The sequence below is a fragment of the Mirounga angustirostris genome, unplaced genomic scaffold, assembly GCF_029215605.1.
Source record: "Mirounga angustirostris isolate CCGP_5_RB_7025 unplaced genomic scaffold, mMirAng1.0.hap1 SCAF_5, whole genome shotgun sequence".
Classification (NCBI taxonomy): domain Eukaryota; kingdom Metazoa; phylum Chordata; class Mammalia; order Carnivora; family Phocidae; genus Mirounga; species Mirounga angustirostris.
In genome coordinates, this window is record NW_026991713.1 from 142,077,194 (window position 1) to 142,097,480 (window position 20,287).

The following is a 20,287-nucleotide window of genomic DNA, read 5'->3' on the forward strand; positions in this document are numbered from 1 at the left end:
AGGGAGAAACAGGCTTCCCGCCGAGCAGGGAGCCTGAAGCGAGGCTTGATCCCAGGATCCTGGGATCATGACCTGAGGCAAAGGCAGACACTTAATGACTGAGCCACTCAGGTGCCCCTGATTATGATGTCTTAATAAATATTCACCTACTCCTAGTAACTCAACATAAGAACTTCAGGGTCATAATGAGTCCTCATGTATCCATCAGACACATGTTATCAGATACCAAGTTCTGCACATTCTATCTCCAAAAACAGGCCAAAAAACACCTCACAATGTTAATTATCAAGAATCTGTGGGAGAGGGGAAAAATAGTCCCTGGATTACTAAAGACATTGTTTGCCAGTGATAGAAAACTAACTCCTATCAGCTTAAGGAGAAGTAGAATCTATTGGTGGATGTAATTGCAAAGTCCAAAGTTCTTGCAAGTTTCAAGCAGGGCTAGATGAAGGGACCCAAATAATGACATCAGGGCCTGTACTTCTTATCTATTTGGTTTGTTTCTGTTTGACTTCATTCTACAGACTGCCTCTCTCCATGTAGCAGACAAGATGGCCACCAGTAGCTCCAAACTCACATCCTCCTAGACTAGCAATCACTGGGTACAGAGAACTTCTCTCTACCAGTGTTTTATTTTTAAGCTTTTAAAAAAGATTTATTCCCTTTTGGGTACCGGCACTGTGGGATGATACAGAGTACAGAGATTTGGAATGAGGCTTTGCAATTTTTTAAAGTAAACCCTACCCCTGACATGGGGCTCAAATTCAGGACCCCAAGATCAAGAGTCACATGCTTTATTGCCTGAGCCAGCCAAGTGCCTCTTCCAGTGTTTACTTATTAATTCCAGGCAAGGCTGTGATCATTCCTTCTTGGATCCATGCCCAAATCTGAACCAACCACTCTGGATGGGAGAGTGGGGTGTTCTGGTCATCCTGGCTCATAAATCCAATGCATTCCATGTGAGAATCTAGTGATGTACATTATCATCAGGACTAAATGGAGGAGGGGAGGAGTTTCCCAAACAGATCCAAAGAATGGAAATGGGAAAGAATGTCCTTGAACAAAAAATCTGGTTACTATGATCCACTAGTTGTTCCATCAGCTGAGTTGAACAAAGGATTGGAGAAGGAACACTTAAGACAAAAGGATAAATTAGGAAGCTGTTTTAAAAGTTAAGGTGAGGGGATGCCTGGGTGGCTTAGTCAGTTAAGCATCTGCTTTTGGCTCAGGTCATGATCCCAGGGTCCTGGGATTGAGCCCCACTTTGAGCCCCACATCCAGCCCCACATCAAGCCCCACATTGGGCTCCCTGTTCAGCGGGAAGCCTGCTTCTCCCTCTCCCACTCCCCCTGCTTGTGTTCCCTCTCTCGCTGTGTCTCTCTCTGTCAAATAAAAAAAAAATCTTAAAAAAAAAAAAAAAAGCCAGATCTTGCCTCCGGTACTATGGAGTAGTAACTATTAGACTCAGAAATTCTACGTTCCTTATTGACATCCATGTCGTACTAATTTATAAATGGACTCAACAGTGGTTCCTATTCTACCACATTTACCCCCAAATTCAAATATAGAATAAAAAACTTGTCAACTGGCCCCTTATAAAAATGACTATTGCCATATGAAGATAAACACAAGACACTATTTCCAAATGACATTTATCCAGAACATAGATGATTGAGCAGAGAGTGAAGGATATAAATATCACTTAGTATCTTCAGCCTCCACATAGTGGACATGGTCTAAGCCCAGTGCATTGATGAGATTAGGGGTCATGAGATGTTTAACATATATTACCTGATTTAATCTGCACATCTGTACAAGATGAACATTATTTTGTGATTCTGTGAAGGTTGATAGATTTCTCAAGATCATACAACTGGTAATGTTGGATCTGGGATTTAAGTGCACATCTGTGTGAATCCAAATGTTATTCTCTTAATTCATATACAGCGTCATGTATATTTCCTAACAAGGAAAGCACCCCAGCTTGGGTGGAGGATAAAATATAGGATTGTGAGTTTTCTCTAGCAGAAAAATGATTGCTAATGATTTCCCCGAAGAGTGCTTCATTTCCAATGTTGCCAAGCTCTAAAGCAGCAATATGATGGCAGGACTTTATTATCAATGTTGGATCCAAAAGAGCCCAAGGAGGAGAAGGGACAATTACTTGCTCTTTGTCTCTAATGAGGCTCTTAGGGAATATGGCCCTAGTGGCCATGGAGGCTCTTGTAAAGAGCTGGTCCTCTGATTCCCCCAAACATCCTTCCTGCACCAAGGGTTGAGTCTGTGTACTCCAACCCTTATTCAAGCAAACTTAGCCTGAAAACACCAGTGACAAGTCCCTTTTCCTCTAACCAATGATCTCTGGCCAGGTCCGGAAAAGTGAAGCAAGCTTGGGACTTCTGGTGACTGTGATGACTGCCATTCTTTCTGGGGTAAGAGTCAGATCAGTGGGACTTTATCAATAACTGATTGTTAAGGTGCAAACCTTTTGTGGGGGCACTCCTCACTGCATCTTTCTTTAAAGTGGAGCCAAAGAAACAGTTCTGAGATCATCAACCATCCCTTGCAATCACCTAGTCATGACCATATATGTCTTGTATGTTTATGAGACCTGAACTGTGGAGAGAACCAACTGGCTGAGTTTCTGTCCATAACTCTGGGTCATTTCCATTTCCATTTTACAGGTTAGATTGAGGGAGCTCAGTGGACATAACCAAGAAGGGCTGGCTCAGAGCTCTGTAAAGTGCTCAGAAAATGTGAGCCCAGGAAGCAGCAGCAGCAATATTATCATATTGATTGATCACTGATATCATCCTCAGAGCAAACATGTTAGGAATGTGTAACATGTCCACATTAGAGATAATGGACCTGAAAAATGTCCTCTAAGGCAACACCACTAATGATAATAATGACATCAATATCCATATATTAGGATATGTGCTTACTATATGTCAGGCTGTATGGTAATCACTTATGTATGTGCTCCAGTACTCATTATAAATATTAATATGTCTATTAATATTCTTATATCTATAGTGATTTATGACACTATTTGAAGATACAAGGTCATGATAGAAAGTTCAAACATAAAAAGAATTTATGGATACAACCATTGTCCCAGTCTTTCAATGTCCTTCCAGAGGCACTGCCCTCATTTTGCTAATGAAAAAATGGTGGCACAGAAAAGACCATCATTGGCCAAACACACAGGGAGGAAGGTTCTAATGCCTCACTGATGTCACATAGCCTTTCTCCTTGCAGTCTTCTTAGTTGCTCCACTTTAACCATCATTTTCCAGGCTTTTGAATTTTTCCTGCTTTATCTGCCTCTGGACTCAGGCTTCCAGCCTCATGAGAGGGACAAACCAGTCCAGTGTTTCTGAGTTCCTCCTCCTTGGGCTCTCCAGGCAACCCCAGCAGCAGCAGCTCCTCTTTGTACTCTTCCTGAGCATGTACCTGGCCACGGTCCTGGGAAACCTGCTCATCCTCCTGGTCATTGGCATGGACTCCCGCCTTCACATCCCCATGTACTTCTTCCTCAGCAACCTGTCCTTTGTGGACATCTGCTTCTCCTCTACCACTGTCCCCAAGATGCTGGCCAACTACATACTCGGGACTCAGACCATCTCCTTTTCTGGGTGTCTCACACAGATGTATTTTGTATTCATGTTCGTGGACATGGACAATTTCCTCCTGGCTGTGATGGCCTATGACCGCTTTGTTGCCATATGCGCCCCCTTACACTACTCAACAAAGATGACCCACCAGCTCTGTGCCCTGCTGGTTGTGGGTCATGGGTCATTGCCAACCTGAATGTTCTATTGCATACCCTGCTGATGGCTCGACTCTCGTTCTGTGCAGACAATGCCATCCCCCACTTCTTCTGTGATGTGACACCCCTCCTGAAACTCTCCTGCTCCGACACACACCTCAGTGAGGTGATGATTCTGACTGAGGGTTCTCTGATCATGATCACTCCATTTATTTGCATCTTGGCTTCATATGTCCGTATTACCTCTGCTGTCCTGCGAGTCCCATCCACAAAGGGAAAATGGAAAGCCTTCTCCACCTGTGGATCCCACCTGGCCATGGTTTCTCTCTTCTATGGCACCATCATTGCTGTGTATTTCAACCCTTTGTCCTCACACTCTTCTGAGAAGGACACCACAGCTACTGTGATGTACACAGTGGTGACCCCCATGCTGAACCCCTTCATCTACAGCCTGAGGAACAGGGACTTGAAAAAGGCCCTACAAAAAATGATGGGCAAGAAGACATGCTCTTAGTGATAAAAGTATAATGGACCTATTTTCCCAGGCATATTAATCTTTGGCAACTTACTGAAATGAAGCTATCAAAGTGTATGCAAGGAACTTAGAATAAATACTCTCAATAGACAGTTATGAATGAACTTAGTCTTAAGTACAACCCTGCTCCTTTAAATGGGTAATTTTGTTTCTAATTACTGTATTTATTTATTTTTTAAAGATTTTATTTATTTATTTGAGAGAGAGAATGAGATAGAGCATGAGAGGGGGGAGGGTCAGAGGGAGAAGCAGGCTCCCCGCCGAGCAGGGAGCCCGATGCGGGACTCGATCCAGGGACTCCAGGATCATGACCTGAGCCGAAGGCAGTCGCTTAACCAACTGAGCCACCCAGGCGCCCTCTAATTACTGTATTTAAACCTTCTTTGCATAAAGGTCAAGTTTTTCCTTTCTAGGTGATCACTCTAAAAATTTACACATAACCAAATTTGTTTTCACTTCCTTTTTGGAAATGCTCTCAGAATTTAAGGCAGTGTTTTTCAATAGTGGTTACATGACAGTATCGCCTGGGGAGTTTTGACACCATATATATGGTTGCTGGACCAAGCTTTGACCAATTAAAGCAGAATTTCTGGAGTGGGATCCAGGCATTGGCATTTTCCCCCTTTAAGTTCCCCAGGGGGTTCTAATGTAATTTCTGAGTTGACAATCATGCTGCTTTGGATGTACTTTATGATTGCTCATTATGAAGAGTGAGCCTAGAAACCCTAAGAAGAAATCTGATGCCTAATGAGAGTAATAACAATAGAGGTGGAAAAGTCACTGAAGTTTTCTGTGGGCTCAAGTGTTCCTAGGCTGAGAGGGCTGGTCTGTTGGCTGAACTCACATTCCTGAGCCTCACGTGGGATCCAAAGAATACTTCATAATTTTTAGTGCTCCTATTAGTCTGTTTAGGCTGCTCTAACAAAAACACCATACACTTTGTAGCTGAGACAACAAACATTTATTTCTCACAGTTCTGGAGGCTGGAAGTCCAAGATCAAGGTGTCAGCAGATTCAGTGTCAGATGGGAGCCTGCTTCTTGGTTCTTCTTTCTGTGTCCTCAGGTGGTAGAAGGGGTTAGGAAGCTCTCTGGGGTCTATTTTATGAAGACACTAATCCCTTCATGAGGGGTCCCCCACTCATGACTTAGTCACCTCCCAAAGGTCCCACCTCCAAATACTACACATCGGGGGTTAGGTTTCACACATTTTGATATTTTGGAGGGGTGCGCAGTCTGTGGCAATGTCTCATCCTCCAATTTGATTGCCTTGCTTTATGGGGGTATATTTAGCAATAAGGTGTTCCTTTGATTTTGAAGAAACAGATTAACATTTGCTTTTTCATCTGTTCAGGATGCCTAGTCTTTCCCCCTGAGGGGAAAACCTTCTCTGAACCTTCAAGATCCCAGTCAATATTTCCCCTATGAAGCCTTTGGTGATTCCTCTAGGCTGAGATTCTCATTCCCTCTCCTGAGTTCCCACAGAAAACTCCTCTTGGAGTTATATATGTGATACTGTGTAGTCTGTTTATTGCTGCTTCCTCTCCCCCTTCCTCTTTGCCCTTAGGCACTCTAAAGACTTTGAGATGCTCAGGGATCACACGCATAAACTATTCACCTTGGACACCCATAAAAAGCTTGGCTCCTGACACTTATTGCATTTGCAAACTATTAATACTGAATAGGGGAATGATAGCATGTGCTTCTGGAGAACCCAATCTGAGACGTCTTTTAGCTTTTTAAAGAAATATTTTATTTGTTTATTTGAGAGAGAGAGAGTGATCCTGAGAGCGGGGCAGGGTAGGGGAGGGAGAGGGGCCAAAGGAGAGGGAGAAGCAGACTCCCCGCTGAGCAGGGAGCTCAACTCAGGGACCATGACCTGAGCTGAAGGCAGATGCTTAACCTACTGAGCCACCAGGTGCCCCCTGAGAGGTCTTTTAATAATAGTAACAATGACAGAATGACAACAAAGGAAAAGAACAGATATACCATGTTGCATAATCAAAGGTTAAGTATTACTGTCTAGTCCATTTGCCGCATTAGTGACTATTTATTGAAACAACATTTAGTATTTTATTTGGAGATAATAATTTTACGAAATAGGGCGCCTGGGTGGCTCAGTTGGTTAAGCGACTGCCTTCGGCTCAGGTCATGATCCTGGAGTCCCAGGATCGAGTCCCGCATCGGGCTCCCTGCTCGGCAGGGAGTCTGCTTCTCCCTCTGACCCTCCCAACCCTCCCCCCCTCATGCTCTCTCTCTCTCAGTCTCTCTCTCTCAAATAAATAAAATCTTTAAAAAAAATAATTTTACAAAATACAGTGTTGCTATTCAGTCATTTTGCTTGATTTTTCTGTGCATGTGTCATTGTTTACCACTAGTTTCTTTTTTTTTTTAAACATTTTATTTATTTATCAGAGAGAGAGAGAGCGCAAGCAGGGGGAGCTGCAGGCAGAGGGAAAAGCAGGCTCCCTGCTGAGCAGGGAGCCCCATGCGGGACTCGATCCCAGGACTCCAAGATCATGACCTGAGCCGAAGGCAGACGCTTAACTGACTGAGCCACCCAGGCGTCCCACCACTAGTTTCTTTTTAAAACTCACTACTCTATTAGCTTCTTAAACACTGATCTCTGCGTGTTTCTGTGTCTCTTTGCTCCATTTGTTTTGCCACCTCCTCCTCTTCTACCATTTTATAAACATTTGTTTTCCTCTTGGGTTTATATGCTTGGACTTCTTTTCTGTCTATCCTCTGTTCATGGGCAATCACATCTACTTCGTGTCTTTAACCACATCTATGTTCTTGTGACTTCTGAATCCATATCTGTCAGACCTCCCCTTGACCTATATATCCATTCTGCCCAGACTGGATGTCTTCACACCCAACACTTCCTAATGGAACCCATGGAATCCACACTGCCACCATCATACCATGATCCATCCCAACAAGCACAGATGCATTTCTCTCCTGCCTGCACTGCCTATCTCAATTAGTGGTTCTCAATCAATGTTGCAATCCTCCTACACTTGCCCTAATCCCACATATCCAATCAGTCACTAAGTGCTCTGCATACTACTTCCCTATCATTCCTCAATATTATTCCCTACTGTAGTGAGTGGGATTGTGTCCCCCAGCCTGCAAAAGATGTTCAAGTCCTAACTCCTAGTACCTATTAATATGACCTTATTTGGAAATAGGGTATTTACAGATGTAATCAAGTTAAGATTTGGTCATACAGGATTAGGGCAGGTCCAATTTCAATGACTGCTGTCCTCCTAAGAAGAGGGAAATTTGGACACAGCTACCCACAGAGAGAACACCATGTGAAGACACAAAGATCCTCAGGAATAATGCCACGTGAAGATTGGCAGAGCCTGGAATGGTACATCTACAAGCATCACTAAGGATTGTTGGCATGAAGCAATCCTAAGTGAGGACCCTAAGGGTTGATGGCAGCCACTGAAGCTAGAAAAGGGGCATGAAACGGATTCTCTCTCAGAGCCTCCAGAACGAACCATTCTTGCCAACGCCTTAATTTTGGACCTCTAGTCTCCAAAACTGTAAGAGAATAAATTTCTGTTGTTTAAAGTCACCTAATTTATGATACTTTGTTACGGCAGGCCTAGGAAACCAATACACCACCCAATAGGACTGCTTGCCTTATCTTTTCCATATGACCTGTACAACCTTCAGTTGCAGGTGTTTGCATTCTTATGGGGTCTTCCACTATGAACATATAAGGCCTTTGAAATAAGAAATGAGTCATTATTCACATTTGCACACAGAGTGTTAGTTCCTGGGTCTGGTTCATATAAAGTGCATGTTTCACGAATAATGAGAAGCAGAAGTCAGTATGCTGAGGAAATTATTTTGTGTTTTTCTCCCTGTCCCCCCTACCCCAACTAGGCTGTACTCCATGAGTGCAGGGACCAGATTTTTCAATAGTATCTGCAATATTGTGGTTGCTCAACAATTCTCTCATGTGAATAAATGATTATATGAATGATTCAATATGGGGAAGTTACTTGTAGAGGATGATGAAGTTTCCTAAAGGAGTTGATGGGCTTGGTTCAGCTCTCTGCCACCTCACATCAGAACTTCCAAGCCATAATGAAACTTGATATGCGTGTTTTAATGTATTTTTTAATGGTTATTTTTTTTACATTTAAAGTGGTTACAAAAATATTGAAAAATTTAAAAGTAGGTATATTTAGGGGCGCCTGGGTGGCTCAGTCGTTAAGCATCTGCCTTCGGCTCAGGTCATGGTCCCAGGGTCCTGGGATCGAGCCCCGCATCGGGCTCCCTGCTCCGCGGGAGGCCTGCTTCTCCCTCTCCCACTCCTGCTGCTTGTGTTCCCTCTCTCGCTGTGTCTCTGTCAAATAAATAAAATCTTAAAAAAAAAAATAAATAAAAGTAGGTATATTTAAACTCACATTTTATTTTATTATTTTATTTATTTTTTATTTTTTTAAAGATTTTATTTATTTATTCATTAGAGACAGAGAGAGAGAGGCAGAGGGAGAAGCAGGCTCCCAAGGAGCAGGGAGCCCGATGCGGGACTCGATCCCAGGACCCTGCGATCATGACCTGAGCCGAAGGCAGACGCTTAGCCATCTGAGCCACCCAGGCGCCCCTATTTTATTTATTTTTTAAGTAGGCTCCATGCCTAACGCAAGTGGGGCTCAAACTCAAGGACTCTGAGATGAAGTGTCACATGCTCCACCAACTGAACCACCCAGGAACCCCTAAACTCACATTATTTTAACTGCAATATTTTATTTACACCCAAATCAGAATCTTTTATAATTTTACTTTTCCAAGGATAGAGTCCCTTCTTGACCAAACTCTAATCAGGCTCCTCCCTCTTCTTGACTATGTTCAACTTTGGCCTAAAAGACTTGAACAACTAACACCCAACAGCTCAAGGCCACATCCCTAGGATGACCCTAGGTGTCCTTACTGCCTGCCTCAGAAAAACCAAGGCTGCCAAAAGAATGTACCATTTGTTCCAGAAACACCTGAAGACAGGGATCCTGTCTTTATGGTAGGGTAGGAGCCTTGCTTCCATAAGGGCCAATTAGCAAACCCAGATGTTTCACAAGGACCAACCCTCTCATCCAGCTTTTTGTAATTTTTCATTTCCCTGACTGCTGAAGCTTCTGCTATTCCCGCTCCCTACTTCCTCATTCTCCCTTTAAAATGCCCAATCACCTCTGCAGAAAATGGAATGGAGCTCAGCTCCTTCCCCTACCGTCAGTAGTTACTGAATAAAATCAGTTTTCACTGCTTTAACTAATGTCTGGCTGTGTTTATCTTTGACACTAGCTTAGTATGAGTAAACTCACCAGTAATGTTTTCAGAATCTTCTTTGCCTGTTTCAACTGAGAGAACTGCCGTACTTCACAATTTCTCTTGACTAAGCGAAGGTGTTAAATAATATCAACTTTCAGCTTGTCTTTAAAATTCTTATATTTTGTTAAAAGATTTTTTGCATTAACTTGCTTTTTAAAAAAAAAACTGCAACCCCCCCCCAAAAAAAAAAAACCACTGCACTGAAATATTACTTACTTTGATTACTAAGCCTTTTGAGCCCCTTAATTTCGCACTTTTCTCACATTTCGCACGTCCCCTCCGCCCACCGGGTGTCCGGAGTCGCCGGCGAGCCGGACGACCGCCCTCAAACAGTCGGCCACACGCAGGCGCAGCGCGGGAGAGGCGGATCCGTCGGAATCACTTCCCGGAAGCGCTGTACCCGCCCTCAAACGGAACCAGTCAGAGGCTGCGTCGCCCCCGCCCAGCGTACTCTTGCCCAATTAGATAGGAGGAGCGGAGTCTCCGCTCTGCAAGGTCTCTGCGAGGAGGTGAGGCTTAGTCTTTCTCCGAAGTGCGGCAGGCTGGTGACTCCAGCGTGGAATGGGGGCTCTACGCTGCCGTAAGTGGCTCTGACTCTTTCCCCCCGAAATGGCGTAAAGAGGCACTCTGGGGTTGGTGCCCACAAAACCTGGGCAACTGGCGGGTCCCATGAGCCTTCCGCTGCACCTGCTCCGGTCCTTTAGGGCTCTGCCCCATCGTCTTCCCTTCCTGGTTAGGATGGGTCACAGGTGTTTAGGAATCCTATCTTCTATTTCCACAGGCTGGGACTGTCTGAAGTCAAGGTCTGACTTACAGTTTGGATATCCTTTCAAAAGGCGAGGTTGGCTGAGGATCCAGCAGCGCAAAAGCGGGTGTAGGTGGCTCGGGCCCTTCTCAGAGTAAGGGCGCCTCTGTACTCCGAGGACCAGGCATTGCCTGGGTGATTATTAGAAATGCATAATCTCAGGCTGCATCCCAGACTTCCTGATTCAGATTCATTGCTTTAACAACATGCCTAGGTGATTTCTGTGCACGTTAATGTTTGAGAATTGCTGCTTTAAGCTTCCAAGATTCCTAATGTAGGAGGCAATGTTGATGTATGCATTTGGTTCTGGAGACAGTGGCCTATACTGCAAACGTAAAGGAGAGGTTAAGGTGTGATCCTTGGTCCTCAGACTTAGGATCTTTATGACTTTCCATGTATCACTTGTCACTTAATCAAGATGATACAATGAAAATGGTGTGATACAGGTAGAAAACCTTTGTCAGCATAGGTATCTGGGAATGTACAGAAGCTCTCAGAAAAAGGAAACTAATATACACGAAAAGGCACTAATCAACCTGAGGCTTAAAGACTGATAGGCTGTGTATTAGGGATGAATGGATCTATCCCATCTGCATCCCACAAATATCGTTTCAAGGTAAGGAATTCACTTCATCATAAAAGAAATGTGAGGGGCGCCTGGATGGTTCAGTCGGTTAAGCATCTGACTTGATTCGGCTCTGGGCATGATCTCAGGGTCCTAGGATTGAGCCCTGGATTGCGCTCCGTGCTCAGTGGAGAGTGCTTGGATTCTCTCTCTCTCCTTCTGCACCTCCCCCTGCTCTCTCTCTCTCAAATAAATAAATAAATCCTTAATAAAAAAGAATGTGATAACCAGTTGCCAAAATGGCCCCCAGTGATCCTGATATTGTGTAATCCCTTCCCACATTGATTTGGGCTGACTGTGTCTTTTTTTTTTTTTTTTTAAGATTTTATTTATTTATTTGAGACAGAGAGAATGAGAGACAGAGAGCATGAGAGGGAGGAGGGTCAGAGGGAGAAGCAGACTCCCTGCCGAGCAGGGAGAGGGCTGACTGTGTCTTAATCCATTCAGGCTGCTAAAACAAAATACCATAGACTGGCTAGTTATAAACAACAGAAATGTATTTTTTCACAGTTCTGGAGGCTGGGAAATCTAGGATCAAGATGCTGGCACATTTGGTGTCTGGTGAGAGCCTATCTCCTGGTTCATAGATGGCAATCTTTCAGTGTAACCTCGCTTAGTGGAAGGGACAAGGGAGCTTTCTCAGACCTTCTGTTATAAGGGCACTAATACCATTAGTGAGGGTTCTGCCCTCATGACCAGATCACCTCATAAAGGCACTGCCTCCCAATACCATCACCTTGGAGGTTAGGATTTCAACATCTGAATGTTGTGGGGACATAACCATTCTGTCCGTTGCACTGTGTAAACAGCAGAATCTTGCGGAAATGATGGTGTGTGACTGTAGGAGCTCCATCACAAAAGATAGTGTGGTTTCCATCTTGCTCTCTTGAATCAGTTGCTCTGGGAAACCAGTTACTCTGTTGCAAGGACGTATCAAGTTAGCTCTATGGAGAAGTTGATGTGAGGAACTGAGGCTTTCTTGCCACAGGTAATGTGAGGACACCATCTTGGAAGCCCTTCCTCCAGCCACAGTCAAGCATTCAGATGACTGGGTCCCTGCTGACAATTTAACTGCAGTCTCATGACAAATCCTGATCTAGAACCATTCATCTAAACCATTACCAGGTCCCTGACCCACAGGATTTGTGTGAGATAAATGTTTACTGTTTTAAGTTGCTAAGTTTGGGGATAAGTTGTTACTCAACAATAGATAATTAATACAAGGGATAAGGCTGGTGTCCATGTGATTCACTGGAATTTACTTGTACACCAACACCTGGAGCAATTGACCTTATGGAATAGAGAAATGGTCTTTTAAAGACTCAGTTTGGGCACCAGTTGAGGTTACCTTGTGAGGTTAGGGTGCTGTTTTACAGGATACAATGTAAGTTTCATACTAGTGGACAATATCTGCTGAAATTTCTACCAACCAGGAATTTATGGGGCAAGGAAACAAGAGGTAAAAGTGGGCACTACTTTTTGTAATACCTAATGATCTACTTGCAAAATTTTACTTCTTATCCCAGGAACACTGGGCTCTGAAGAGACTTCTTGCTGGTCAATTTGGGCTCAATTTGCTGCTGGATGAACTGACCAAAAAAAGAGAGTCTAATATTGTTATGACTTTGACTATGACTAAAAAATAGTTTTGCTGTTACACACTGGTAGCAGAGAGGATTATGGATGGAAAGATCTCCTGGAGTGGATTCTGGAATGGCCATGTCTTCTGATGGCAGCTAATGAAAGACTAGATCATCTTATTTGGGCAGGATTGTAAGGAGGTCAAATCTCTCCAACATGAAAGTTCGGGTTACTATATCGATTTTTAAAAACTTGAACAGCTGAGATGCTGGCTAAAGACAAAGGGAACATGAATTAGATTGCAGATAAGGAAAATTATTAATATCAACTAAGGGTTCATGGCTACCTGTGGAAATGAAGACTACAATGTGCAGTCATATTTTCCTCCTTCTTTTGTTATGTGTCTATCTCTCTATTGTTGCCAGCTAGCTTTCTTCCTTTCTCTGCCTTTGTCCCTCTGTTTTACATACACATAGGATATGTAGTTATTGGTTAGCTTTCAAGTTTGATTTAGAAGTAATAGAATGTCATGATGGGAACATGATTGGAGTAGCCGAGATCCTGGTTATAGACCTGGATACAGTAACTGATGGGCCTGAGTTGTTCCCATATTGTGAGAAATATAGTTGTGTTATGTTAGGCCAGATAGTGTCTCTCCTACTGAAGCATAAATTGGTAAGAGGGATATGTGTTAATGTGTGCAACCAGAGGGGTGGATTCTGGTGGGCGTTTATCGTCCTTTTCTGACTTCCCAAATTCTGTAACCCTTCTAAAGCTTAGGTAATTTCCTACCTCATAATTTTGGTTGAGAAAAAAAGCCAACTTCTTCCTCCGTAACAGGAACACCCTGAATAGTTATCTCCCAAGTTCTGACCCAGGGGTTAGATCCTTATACTTAGTCATCATTGTTGGGTCCACAGGGACCAGGAAATAGATGGGACAGTTATTTTCCACTTGTCTCTGATGAGGCTTTCAGGGAATCTGGTCCCAGTGGCCATGGAAGCCACTGTAAATACCTGTTTCTAATTCCCCTAAACATCCTTCTCTGTGCAGAGGGCTAGACAATGAATTCTGCGTCTCACTCACTCAGGATCTATCAATATTTCCAATACTTTCCAAACCTTATAATAAAAAAGAACATTGGTTGGTTCCTCAGAGGTGAAGAAACCTTGCTATCCACAGTACCAACTTCTTCTAGGTAAGATTATAACAGGAGATATATATATATATATATATACATACATATACATACATATACATATACACACACATATATATTTTTTACTAATGAGTGAAGTTATTTATATGTATAGTTACTAATGAGGGAGGTTCTTTGAAGAACCTCCTTTGTTAAATCTTCCAGATGCAGGGAATGATAGAGTCCTGAATCCATCACCTGGAGCTTGAGATACACTGATAATAATCAACTGTTTTACTTGTCTCTGTAAGCTACTAAGAAGTGGGAGAAAGCCTGGGAATGTTAAAAGAGACATACATACATAGAGACATACATGGCAGAGAAGGGCTTTGTTTGTGTCTGTGTTTGTTTTTATTTTTGACAAAATTTTAAAGATTAGTCCAGTGGGACCACCGTCATCTAGGACTGGGAGTTGGAAGTTGAAGGTGTAGAGACTAGGGGTGGATCCTGACTGAGCAATTCTAATATAGGTTTCATTAACATGACCGTGTGGGTGGAGCTTGGATTGTTGTATCCAGAGCCATAGCTTCTAGGTTTCTGAGCTCTGCTTCTGTTCCCTGCATCTGCATCTAGCTCATGAGAGGGACAAACCAGTCCAGTGTTTCTGAGTTCCTCCTCCTTGGGCTCTCCAGGCAACCCCAGCAGCAGCAGCTCCTCTTTGTACTCTTCCTGAGCATGTACCTGGCCACGGTCCTGGGAAACCTGCTCATCCTCCTGGTCATTGGCGTGGACTCCCGCCTTCACATCCCCATGTACTTCTTCCTCAGCAACCTGTCCTTTGTGGACATCTGCTTCTCTACCACTGTCCCCAAGATGCTGGCCAACTACATACTCAGGACTCAGACCATCTCCTTTTCTGGGTGTCTCACACAGATGTATTTTGTATTCATGTTCATGGACATGGACAATTTCCTCCTGGCTGTGATGGCCTATGACCGCTTTGTTGCCATATGCGCCCCCTTACACTACTCAACAAAGATGACCCACCAGCTCTGTGCCCTGCTGGTTGCTGGGTCATGGGTCATTGCCAACCTGAATGTTCTATTGCATACCCTGCTGATGGCTTGACTCTCGTTCTGTGCAGACAATGCCATCCCCCACTTCTTCTGTGATGTGACACCCCTCCTGAAACTCTCCTGCTCTGACACACACCTCAATGAGATGATGATTCTTTTCGAAGCAGGGTTGATAATGATCACTCCATTTATTTGCATCTTGGCTTCATATGTCCGTATTACCTCTGCTGTCCTAAGAGTCCTGTCTACAAAGGGAAAATGGAAAGCCTTCTCCACCGTGGCTCCCACCTGGCCATGGTTTCTCTCTTCTATGGCACCATCATTGCTGTGTATTTCAGCCCTTTGTCCTCACACTCTTCTGAGAAGGACACCACAGCTACTGTGATGTACACCGTGGTGACCCCCATGCTGAACCCCTTCATCTACAGCCTGAGGAACAAAGACATAAAAGGGCTCTTGGAAAAGTGGTTGCTATGACATTTTTTCTACTTCGTAATGAAATGGGCTAAGAAAATCTTGGAAGGAACTAATTTCTAAGAAGATCATATTTGTTTTTTCTATTGTGCACAACTTAGCCATTTGTCATTGAAAATTATTCTAGTTTCTGTCTTGGGACATCAAACTTGATATAGCCACTTCAGGTTAAAGGTGGAAAGAGAGATCGTTTTACCAAATCACCTGTTAGAACTGCCAGTGCCCTCCAGCCAAAACTGACTAGGAATATATATATCTTGTTGAATAATTCTGGTTTATTAGGCTCACAAAGGAGAATACATACCATGGGAAGTAGTGAGCATCTTAGTAAGAAGGTGCTACACAGGACATACTAAAAGACTTGAGTTTGTGTGAGGTGAATTTAGTGAGGACTTAAAGAATTGGGTCTGTGCTCTGGATTACATGTGTCACATAGTGGGGATGATTCTGATTGAGTATCTGAAAATATTTTATCGAGGAGGGGCGCCTGGGTGGCTCAGTTGGTTAAGCATCCGACTCGATTTCCGCTCAGGTCATGATCTCAAGGTTGTGAGATCAAACCCTGCATTGGCCTCTGCACTCCATGGAGAGTCTGCTTGAGATTCTCTCTCCCTTTGCAACCCCCCCCCCCCCACTCTCTCTCTCTCAAAAAAAAAATTTATCTAAGAGGAGGGAAGACTAGACTAAGGCCAAAGCTGTGATTGGCAAAGAAGTAGTAGTGACTCATATCAGCCAGGATAGGGGGGAGGAGTTTGGTTATTTTTGTGGCTTGGACAGTGTTCGCGTTTTTGTGTTCAGTTATGATTACAGAGTCGTCTCTTTTTGCGCCATAACAGTCACAGAATGACCTTGTGTGGTACTGATAGTTTCTGTGTTCATTGGGAGAGCACCGACAGCTAGCTGTGAATGCCAGGAAATCTCCTGTATGTCAGCGCTGATTTCTCTTTCTCACAACAGAGACATAGAGATAGGAAGACATCTTACTGGAGAGCCAGACTGGCAGGAAAGGGAAGGGTTCATTTAGGGCTCCAAGAAGCCCTAATTTTGCCATGCATTCAAGGAATTATTTTTTATCTTCTTACCTGAGCTTTCTGTGTCACACAGCATTACAGTAGGAATATGGGTAAGTTAAACAAATATCTTCCAGAATCTCAGCCATGTCAATCAACTGCATCTTTTTTTCCACGGCCTGCCTTCAATTTATGTCAGTGCAGAGATATTTTACGTAGTTACTAATTTATATCCTGATTTTCTGCTATAATTTTGTAATAAAGCTTTTCTAAATTACTATATCATCCCCACAATTTTATTTTACTATACTTATATATTTCTATCAAGTTGCTCTAGGAAAATATGCTGCCTATTAATTCTGTTTCTAAAATAAAACATAAGGGAGGGATGCCTGAGTGGCTCAGTCGGTTAAGTGGCTTCCTTCACCCAGCGTCCTGGGATCGAGTTCTGCATTGGGCTCCTTGCTCAGCGGGGAGCCTGCTTCTCCCTCTACCTGCCGCTCCCCCTGCTTGTGCTCTTTCTCTCTCTCTCTCTGACAAATAAATAAATAAAATCTTAAAAAAAATGAGGGAAATATACTATTTAAAAGTATAACTAAATTTACTTTGAAAATGATTGCAGAACATAAAAATCTGACCAACATACGAAACTGGTTAAAACATCACTAACAGGATGCTCTGGATTTTGAGGAACAAAGAGGAAAATAGTGTAGTTTCCCTTAATTTCAGAGAGATAGGTAAAATGACATCTTGTATAAAACAGAATTCAGAATCAGAGGATGTTTCTGAGTTTAACATGTGATTTTTATATTTGTCATATTTGTGTATTGATATGCTTGCCTAATGGAATAAATGGTAACATTTCAATTTTTAGTCTATATATCCAAGAATTCTTTGTAAGATAGAAAGTACCTGTTCCTTGAAATTTTGAAAGAAACCAGCTTTTGTTTCATGTATTTTGGTGCTGTCTTGTTAAATGCATATATGTTTATAATTGTATTTATTCCTGTTTTATCCTTTTATCAGTATAAAATTTGTGGGCATAGAGTTATTCATAATGTTAACCTTAAAAGTAAAACTGTCAGTTATTTTACTAGCAAAAATGGGTTTATTTGGGAATAGGAGAGAATTGTAATTTGGGACATGCTAGCAGTGGCAAAACCATAGGCAATCCCTGAAAACGAAGTAGAGGACTGCTCTTTTATAGAGAAAGGCGGGGAGTTGGGAGGGGCTGTTATAAGTGAAAAGTCCATTGGAGTTAACTGGGAGTCCCAAAGTGTAGTGCCTCCTCATTGAGTTGTGACTGTCATTGTCTGGGTTATTGCTGGGCCAGGAGAAAACCTTTCTTTCTCCTGCTGAGGTAGTCAAGTAGTATCTACTCAAAAAGCTTCTGTTCCTGGGCGCCTGGGTGGCTCAGTTGGTTAAGTGACTGCTTTCGGCTCAGGTCATGATCCTGGAGTCCCGGGATCGAGTCCCGCATTGGGCTCCCTGCTCAGCAGGGAGCCTGCTTCTCCCTCTGACCCTCTCCCCTCTCATGTGCTCTCTCTCTCATTCTCTCTGTCTCAAATAAATAAATAAAATCTTTAAAAAAAAAAAAAGCTTCTGTTCCTGTTGGGTCTGTAAATGATGAGGAGTGGTAGGGTGTGAGAGCTCCTCCTTCTGGTCTCCCCACTCCATTTAAAGTGACGTTTCCTGGGGTGCATGAGTGGTGTAGTCATTTGAGTGTTGGACTCTTGATCTCAGCTCAGGTCTTGATCTCAGGGTCCTGAGTTCAAGCCCCATGTTGGGCTCCATGCTGGATGTGGAGCCTACTTAAGAAAAAAATAAAGTTTCCCTTATTTTCACAATAATATTCCTTTAGTGTCCTTTTTAGGTCCAAAGGATTCATAGTGATGACCCCTTTTTCATTCCTGGCAGTAGTATTAGTGCCATTTCTCTTTTGTTCGTTAGCTTGGCTAAAGGTTTATCAATTGTATTGAACTTTTCTAAGAATCAGCTTTTGATTTTGTTGGTTTTCTCTATTGACTTCCTGTTCTTAATTTCATCGATTTCTATTGTTGTTTTTTTTTTAAAGATTTTATTTATTTATTTGAGACAGAGAGAATGTGAGAGAGAGAGCACATGAGAGGGGGGAGGGTCAGAGGGAGAAGCAGGCTCCCTGCCGAGCAGGGAGCCCGATGTGGGACTCGATCCCGGGACTCCAGGATCATGACCTGAGCCGAAGGCAGTCGCTTAACCAACTGAGCCACCCAGGCACCCTATTGTGTGTTTTTTTTAAATGGATTTTCTTCTGTTCACTTTGGATTTAATTTCCTCTTCTTTTGTAGATCTCAAGGTAGAAACTTAGATTATTGATTTTAGATCTTTCTTTTCTAATATATGCATCCAGTGCTAAAAATTTCCCTCTAAGCATTGCTTTCACTGCATCCTACAAGTTTTGGTAAGTTGTATTTCCATTTTCATTTAGGTCAAAATATTTTTTAATTTCTTGAGATTTATTCTTTGACCTGTTATTTAGAAGTGTGTTGTTAAATTTCCACAAATATTTTGGTATTTTCCAGTTATATGTTATTAATTTCTGGTTTAGTTTCACTGCGATCTAAGAGCATACTCTGTATGATTTCTATTTTTTAAAATTTGCTAAAGTGTGCTTCATGGCCCAGATGTGGTCCATCTTGGTGATGTTTCACATGCACTTGAGAATGTGTGTTCTGCTGGTGTTGGGTGAAATACTCTATAAATGTTCAGTGAAGTGTTGGAATTGAAACTGGAGTGGGCTCAGGTGAGAATGGAAAGAGGGGCGCCTGAGTGGTTCAGTTGCTTAAGCATCTGCCTTTGGCTCGGTTCATGATCCCGGGGTCCTGGGATCAAGTCCTGCATCAGGCTCTCTGCTCAGTGGGGAGTCTGCTTCTCCCTCTCCCCCTCCCCCCCTGCTCTCTCAAATAAATAAAATCTTTCTAAAAAAGAGAGAATGGAGAGGATGAGACCCACCCAGCCAACTAAGATAAAAGCATTGCTTTTTATTAGTTATGTATTATACATATTTATTCATTTAGGTTGTATTTAATTTTCAGTATTCTATTTTTCCTTATATTGAGAAGATAAATTGATGGGACACGTAGTTTTTTTTAACATTGTCACAATAGATGAGTGCTAATATTCCCCTTTTGCCAAGCCAAACATATACACACACATGCTGCTCATTTAATACACCTAAGATGACATTTTGTTCTTCAAATTTATAATTCTTAGATTACTAGTAAGCCTGAAGATTCTTTCATACTTCTCGTAGCCATTCAAGCTTACCTAAAAATTGTCTGTTCATGTATTCTTATTGAAATATCCCCTTGCTGCCCCCTTCCTCCACTATCTCATCCATCTGGTCTCAGTGTAAAGGCCACTTCCCGAGTCCTACAGGAAAATCCACCTGTAACACTCTTCTAGAATCCTTTGCTTCCTAGCACTTGTCAATGTGGAGCTGCATATGTATTCTTTATTTTAATGAATTTCTATGTCCCCTCTCCCCCACCTCCCACCTTAAGAAATTCCATGGGTATGTGGCTTCCTTTTACAGCCCAGGGCCTTGTGCTGCATCTTTAGGGGATGCATGCCTTCAATTTGTAGTTGCTACTGGAATCGGATTATCTGGTCCTTCAGATGTTCTGACCCTTGCTGCTCTATTGGAAGACCATTCATTGTTGTGTGCTGTTTTTCATTAACTGGTTGTCAGCTCCTTATTGAGCACTTTCTCATCTAACATCTTCCCAGTGTACTCCTGTTTGGGGATGCTGACCCTGGGCATCCTGCTCTGAGCTCAAGGGTAGGAGTGAGGAACATTCTGTTCCAGACCCTCTGGGGTCCAGGGGGTAGGTGCAGGGAAGTCAGGCGCCCAGGCCCCAGCCTTGGGGACAGTAGTTGCCAATGACTT

The 20,287-nt window shown here is 42.9% G+C and overlaps 2 protein-coding genes and 2 long non-coding RNA genes across 14 annotated transcripts in view; 3 read left to right on the plus strand and 1 right to left on the minus strand.

Moving 5' to 3' along the window:
• The first annotated feature begins 3,154 nt into the window (after positions 1-3,154).
• On the plus strand, positions 3,155-4,296 carry LOC123840779 (olfactory receptor 1F1). The gene is given in 2 exon segments (XM_045870547.2): positions 3,155-3,789; positions 3,792-4,296. Coding segments are annotated over 2 exon segments (933 nt in total). The 5' UTR covers positions 3,155-3,350; the 3' UTR covers positions 4,286-4,296.
• A 4,113-nt stretch (positions 4,297-8,409) lies between these two features.
• LOC129045608 (uncharacterized) lies at positions 8,410-10,005 on the minus strand. The gene is made up of 3 exons (XR_008505565.2): positions 9,867-10,005; positions 9,644-9,714; positions 8,410-8,670 (listed from the first exon to the last, which is right to left on the minus strand). It is a non-coding gene; the product is annotated as an uncharacterized LOC129045608 (long non-coding RNA).
• Positions 10,006-10,116: 111 nt separating this feature from the next.
• The window catches only part of LOC129045821 (uncharacterized), a 44,797-nt gene continuing 34,626 nt past the window's right edge, over positions 10,117-20,287 (plus strand). For 4 of the 11 annotated variants that reach the window (XR_010411810.1, XR_010411811.1, XR_010411813.1 and 1 more), the window contains exon 1: positions 10,122-10,230. This is a non-coding gene — a long non-coding RNA (uncharacterized LOC129045821). Of the gene's footprint in view, positions 10,231-20,287 lie in introns of all 11 variants that reach the window. The other 7 variants (XR_010411806.1, XR_010411807.1, XR_010411808.1 and 4 more) reach the window with 5 other exon arrangements.
• LOC123844413 (olfactory receptor 1F1-like) lies at positions 11,432-18,500 on the plus strand. Its single transcript, XM_045874865.3, is given in 2 exon segments — positions 11,432-15,156; positions 15,159-18,500. Coding segments are annotated over 2 exon segments (915 nt in total). The 5' UTR covers positions 11,432-14,435; the 3' UTR covers positions 15,353-18,500.